The following is a 6,230-nucleotide window of genomic DNA, read 5'->3' as shown; positions in this document are numbered from 1 at the left end:
GCAAATAAGAAAATAAAAATAAAATCAATTACGCATATAGTCTAAATTAGTGACATATCGCTCCTCAGAGAAACAAAAATGCAATTACGCAAAAAAAAAAACCCACCCTCAATGAGACATAATACTTTTTGTAATATGTAAAAGGATACAAAAAAACACTCATTTGAACTATCTAATATCTAGTGTTTTTATGTACAAGAATTCTATTTTGTTATTATGTTTTATCTAATAAATTTGAATTTAATTAATTATATAAATTTGATTCGATAATTTGTTGTCTTCCTTGTGCTTCCGCCGCAAAGGCTGTTTGGAAATGTCTTGTCCATAAGTTTAATACTTGGATTCAAATATATCCAGTGATCAGGTTTAGCTTTTGGTCTTAAATTTAGTCTTGAGTTGTGAATTCATCCGAGTTATGGACAATAACTTCTTTAAGAAAAATAGGGATGCTACAAGTAGTCGGCGCATATATTGATTTCCATATCGTGCATGTACCAATCCAAATGAGGTATGCCATTCGTATTTTTGTTGTTTTATATAAATTTATATAAAATTTATATTTAACAAAAAATTATAAAAATTTGAGCTTAATTAATTGAATAGAGTCGTAATCCAGACTATCCAGTCCATTTTTTGCATGGTGGATATCTAAAAATGATGTCTAGCTAGCATATTAATCTAAAAATGTTCCAATAAATTTAGGTGGTTTTTGAATGCATCAGAATTTTCGGCGTCATCCTTTAAACTTCAATAAATTAACGGTAAATGTACTTCACAATTCAATCAACACCAAATTTAGTTACAACTTGTGCATGCAAAAAAACAATAACCGGAGAATTAAGTATTCATATATATGAGTAGAACCAAGTTTATTTGTGAATTCAACTCTAAAATCTAAAAGATTGGTTTCAAATAACGAATCCAAACTTTTAAAATTCCTGTACTTTATGAGTGATGTGTCTTTATGTAATTTTTTTTAAAATTTTAAATAATTTCGTATAGAGTCAAGTGATCAAAAGATGTCCAAAAAATGAATGCATTAAAATTAATTTAAAAACCATCTAATTTTAATTTACATTTTTTAAATTATAATTTTTACGTTAAGTTTTCACAGTTTGCTAATTTTACATTGTTGTAAATTTATAGTTTATACTTTTTATTTTCACAGTTTACGTTTACAATTTTACAGTATTGAAAATTGACATTTTTTTATTTTTATTTAATGTGCTAATTTTACAATTATGTAATTTTATATTTTTTACCTTTTGATTTCAAAGTTTAACTTGATATTTGATATTTTTACAGTATTAAAAATTGTTATTTTTGAACATTTTATTTTATCGTTTTCATTTGTCCATTTTGCATGTCTGTAATTTTATAGTTTGTACATATTATTTTTATAGTTATAGTACTCAATTTTACAGTATTCGCGCAAGTCCAAATAAAATGTAATTTTGTTTTTTTATCATATTTTTTTGTCAGAATAACCGCTAATAACTAACATTAACTGCCAATAACTTCATATAATTGTAATTTTTGAAAGTACAGTCCGAAAGTCTATTTTTTTTGTCCTATTGTGCAAGTTGCAATCTTTTTCTAACTATCTTGAGACCACTTCAAATAATTGCTGGATGTTGTATGATTAACTGATATATTGTATACTTATACAACATGTAGAAGTAATTTTACAGTATTTGCGCAAGTCAATTCTGTGGACAATTAGATGCTTCCAAAAAAATAATATACAATTAATAAGAGGTATTAATGACACATGATCGAGAAGATATGAATAAAGACATAGATTGTTAAAATAAATATACAAAAAAATCTTACGAAATGAGAGCTTGTTCAGTCAAAGCTCAGCTGTTATCTTCTACACTTTGAATGAAGTTTACAATCCTGACATAAACAAAGACTAGTGTCATGCAAACAATATGAGACTGCAAGTCCATGATCACATCAAAAAATGATATGGGTTTTCATATCATATGCGTACCATGCATATAAAATAAGCTGCAATCAGACTAATAAGTCTCAATCCTGATCCCTAGTAGTCAGTCCCAGTTTGGGTATGCACTGGCTGGTTGATCAGGGGGAAATTTTGAGCTATTAAGAGGCTGTGTGTGTGTCAAAAAAATGATATTTATTTATTTATTTTTGCCTCAAACATTCATTGAGCCCTTTCATATTGCTCTTTTTGAACAAAAGAGGGATCAGACCATATCTTATTTAAATAAAATGGTCTTACATTTCTCTAATGCACAATAATTCCTTCAAAACATCAGTCACACTCTGTTTGATCTGCTCTCTCATATATTCAGCCATTGATAACTTCTCTAAATTGTTCTCCAATGATGCTAGTCTTTTATCAATATTTATGACAAACTCTTTGTATGATTGTGGGTTCTTAAAGTTGTTTATCTCATTACTGCTTCCACTGACAGGAATTGAAATTCGATTGTTTCCAAAGTCTTGTTTGTGCTCATTAATATCTGCTTCCGCTGCCACATAATCAATTAATTTATTTTGCTTCAATGAAATTGCCTGAAAAATGAAAAAAACTAATAACTGAGGATTTGTCCCAAACAGCACATTCCTAAATTGGATGACATAATTTATGAGGATCAATTACTGAACATTGAACAGTAAAAGATATGCAACACAAGATTTGGATTGGAGACCAGGCGGCCTAGCCTAAATGGTTTTTTCCTGACCAGTGTGTGGTATCATGCTTTGTTTGAATTTTACTTCAGAACCTTTTCAAAGTAAAATTTAAGAACCTAATATTCTAAGATGAAGAGATAAGCCACGGGCCAAATAACTAGTTGGTACAATACTTGGAAAGTGACAATAAAAGATGGTATGTAAATGATTGATGGGTATCGATACCTCATTAATCTTGGTTGAGAGCTTATCTAGCACCTCAATTCGAGCCTTCAACCTCTCCAGTGCTTGTACCAATTGCTTTTTTTGTACCAGTAGTTCTACTGCCTCTTCCTCTTTTCCAGCCAGTACACTATTTGCTGCTCTTCTCTTGAGATTTTCTATTTTTTCAGTTAATCGCATGAATCTTTGTCTCGCATGTTGAGCTACGATTAAAGAAACATAAACTCTGAAGCAAGACTAACATAGAAACTAGGAAATAATTGTATTTCCAAATATCAGCATTATTTCACAGTAATTGCCTACACCACCACATATTTCTAATTTTTGGCCACGATTTTAGCTTAGCCTGCAAGATAGCATCCCAGTGTCTTACTCTGGTTCTGTCATTTACAACATTCAGCATTAGAACCCTATTGAAAATTTAGTTAACAGAGTGGAAGTGCCAATTGCCCTTTGTTCCGTATACACATGTTAATTCAGGCATATCAATTTTATGCAACAATAGGAATGTATTAGACATGGGATGGGTTATATTAACAACAAACATATTTGACAACCACGAGAATCAATAGAACCTCAAAATTGAAAAGAGTAAAACCATGGATGTGTCCTCTATAGTTTAGATAGGCCTGTAACAAATATGGTAGAGTTTGAATATATAATTGGTCATTTATGAGTGATTTCGGAAATTAAATTTAGTTTTATCAGCATCTTGATCTGTGACCAAAGGAAACTCAAATTGCTCCCATTTCATACACAGTCTATCTATATTTCTAGGATTGTATGTCAGAACCATTGTTAAAGCCCCAAAGTATCGATGTGTCACGTGAGACAGCTAAAGAGACAGGTAAAAATACATTTTGATCGGGTGAGATCCGCTTCCAAGTGGAGCTGGTCGAGTTGGTACCTCAAGTATTGCGTTTCCTGGCTGTTGCTCAGTGCTCCGGGCCGGAGCACTGCCCGTCTTCCGACAACTGCCGCCAGCCGATTCGGTGGGGCCGACACAATCCCTCCCAGTAGCATCTCTCTCGCGCTATTGCCCTCGTTCTCTATTGATTTGTGGAGTGAGAAGAGAATATTGATTGTTGGATCACGATGTATGTAACGATGAAAATTGGATTTCCTTCTTCCCAATTAGATAATGTGAAGGTTGCTATCGGGCGGCTGGAATGAACTGAATATTCTAAACTGGAGGTTCTGCATAATTCTCTCTATATTCCGTAAATACTATTTCTATTCTGAGTCACTGGCAGTTAGCTTGCCCACGGATTCTGTCAAATCAGCACTTGTAACAGAATTTTCACAATTTGTTTCCCGATTTGTTCAATGAGCTAATGTATGGACAAAATGAGCATCGTCCTGGATACACGAGGCTATCTAGTTTAGGGATATCTAGGCGGAAATATTTTTATTGAGAATTGACCTTATTTATACATTAAAAATTTATTTTATTTTATTTTTATTCATTAAAATTATCAGAAATTATCAGATAACGAAATAGTGAATAACAAATAAATCTAATTTAATAATTAATTTTATTATATTTTACAAGTTGAACATCAAAATTTATTCAATTCACTAATTCACACATATACAATTTATTACTAATAAAAATAAAAATAAAAATAAATATACAATCAATTCTAACAAAATTATTTTTTAGTAAAGCAAAAGAATTTAAAAATACGAATATCTCTTCAGACAAATAGATCAAATATTATCATATAATTTTAATTTATATAATTACTTTATACGGTAACATACAAGAAATAGCCTTTAGTCATTTATCCTTACTCTTACCTGTTTAGCTAATGGAAAAAAAATTCTCATCCATACCCATATTCGATAAGTTAATGAAAAAAAAACTTATCCATACTTGCTTTATCAAATACAGTACAGTAGTGGTTCAAAATATGGATATGGAAGTCCTTTATAGTCATTAAAATGAAAGTTAGTAAGTTGGACCTCCATCTTACTTATAAATATATATAAATTAACATAAATTAAATCTAACATTCAATTTAAAATTTAAATTACTCTACAAAATCTAACAAAAAATAAATCTAACATACACCAAATCTAACCTTAATTTAAATCTTGTGGGAAAATATTGCGGGAGGTGCCGAAGTGCCTAGAATTTTGTAATTCCGTTTGCACTTTTGCGGAATGAAATAAATTTGCAACTAAATATTTTTTTAATAATGAAATTAAAATTTGAGAATAATGAAAATAACAAGAGTTTGAGAATAATGAGAGTATGAGAGCATGAGAAATTGAGAATAATGATAATTTGATGTGAAAATGAGAGAATGATGAAGCTCAATTAATGGAGTTTTTTTTTTGGGAAAACTAGCCGTTTTTTTCTTCTTAATTTTGAACTTTGAAATTTGAAATTAAAAAAAAATTAGCAGGATTAGTTGGACCACCACAGGATTGGTTCGGATTTGGTCCACCAGAGGTTAAGTCCGGATTTGGTCCTGTCCACCATGGGTTTGGTTCGGCCCACCACAGGTTAGGTCGGTCCGGTCTAGTTTCGCCACGATCTGGGTTGCCACGATTCACGGGTTAAGACCCGTCCGGTCTAGTCTGGGCCTAGTGGAAAACACTGGTCAAAAACCGCACTAGGTTCATCCCTAGCAACGGTTCGGACCACCACGGGTTTGAACCTCGGTCCGGTTCAGTCCAAGTGAGGTCCTGTTCGGTCTGATCCTGGATTGGCCAGTTTTTTCTTTTAAAAAAAAATACTAGTATACTCGGTGATATAGATATCGTAATAGAATATTGTCATGGATAAGCCTCCATAGAGGATGGTTTTCTCCAGGTATGACAAGATGAAGATAGAATAATTTCTCACGTGTATTGTAGTTTTATTTGTACTTGGACATATATCTAACATTTTTTATATATATATTTTTCCTTCTTACTTACTTTGAAATTGATTAATTGTTCTATTATTTATATACCATATATTTTTCTTACTTACTGATGTAATTTTTTTTAATTAGTATGACATGTTCATTTATGAAACTAATTATTGTTATCATAAACTAAATTTAGTGATTTTATATTGGAATGTTTCATTTCTTTCAAATAATATGCTATTAGTATTTGAAAAATCTTAATTCTTGAATTTATTTATTTCATTAAATAAATGTGTTACTTACACATATAAAGTACTTATGCGTTAAGAAAAAAATAGGCGTAGTATCATGTTATAATAATGGAACTAAGTTAAAATAAGTTTATTTGATAAGTTTAATGAGTTAAATAAATTATTTTAATAAATTATGATATATATACATAAATTTATTAAAAATGTTAAATTGTCCGCAAAATTCCAATTA

The 6,230-nt window shown here is 30.6% G+C and overlaps 1 protein-coding gene across 1 annotated transcript; it reads right to left on the bottom strand.

Annotated features, from left to right (window-relative positions):
• Nucleotides 1-1,730: 1,730 nt before the first annotated feature.
• LOC144558960 (forkhead-associated domain protein) lies at nt 1,731-4,050 on the bottom strand. The gene is made up of 4 exons (XM_078307841.1): nt 3,744-4,050; nt 2,890-3,089; nt 2,249-2,544; nt 1,731-1,899 (listed from the first exon to the last, which is right to left on the bottom strand). Exons 1-4 carry the CDS (start codon nt 3,907-3,909, stop codon nt 1,860-1,862), a joined length of 702 nt encoding a protein of 233 aa, XP_078163967.1. The 5' UTR covers nt 3,910-4,050; the 3' UTR covers nt 1,731-1,859.
• Between the last annotated feature and the right edge of the window lie 2,180 nt (nt 4,051-6,230).

The sequence above is a fragment of the Carex rostrata genome, chromosome 9 (genome assembly GCF_964058835.1).
Source record: "Carex rostrata chromosome 9, lpCarRost1.2, whole genome shotgun sequence".
In the NCBI taxonomy this organism is placed as follows: Eukaryota; Viridiplantae; Streptophyta; class Magnoliopsida; order Poales; family Cyperaceae; genus Carex; species Carex rostrata.
Note: the sequence above shows the minus strand (reverse complement) of the source record. Positions and strands in the feature narration are given on the sequence as shown.

What these genes read in the sequence shown, in the direction of transcription:
- LOC144558960 (XM_078307841.1), bottom strand. Translation starts at nt 3,909, where the DNA reads ATGCTACTGGGAGGGATTGTGTCGGCCCCACCGAATCGGCTGGCGGCA. An exon ending in TCTCAACCAAGATTAATGAG is followed by an intron (nt 2,545 to 2,889) that starts GTATCGATACCC and finishes TTCATTTTTCAG; the next exon opens with GCAATTTCATTGAAGCAAAA. An exon ending in TTATTGTGCATTAGAGAAAT is followed by an intron (nt 1,900 to 2,248) that starts GTAAGACCATTT and finishes TGTTTATGTCAG; the next exon opens with GATTGTAAACTTCATTCAAA.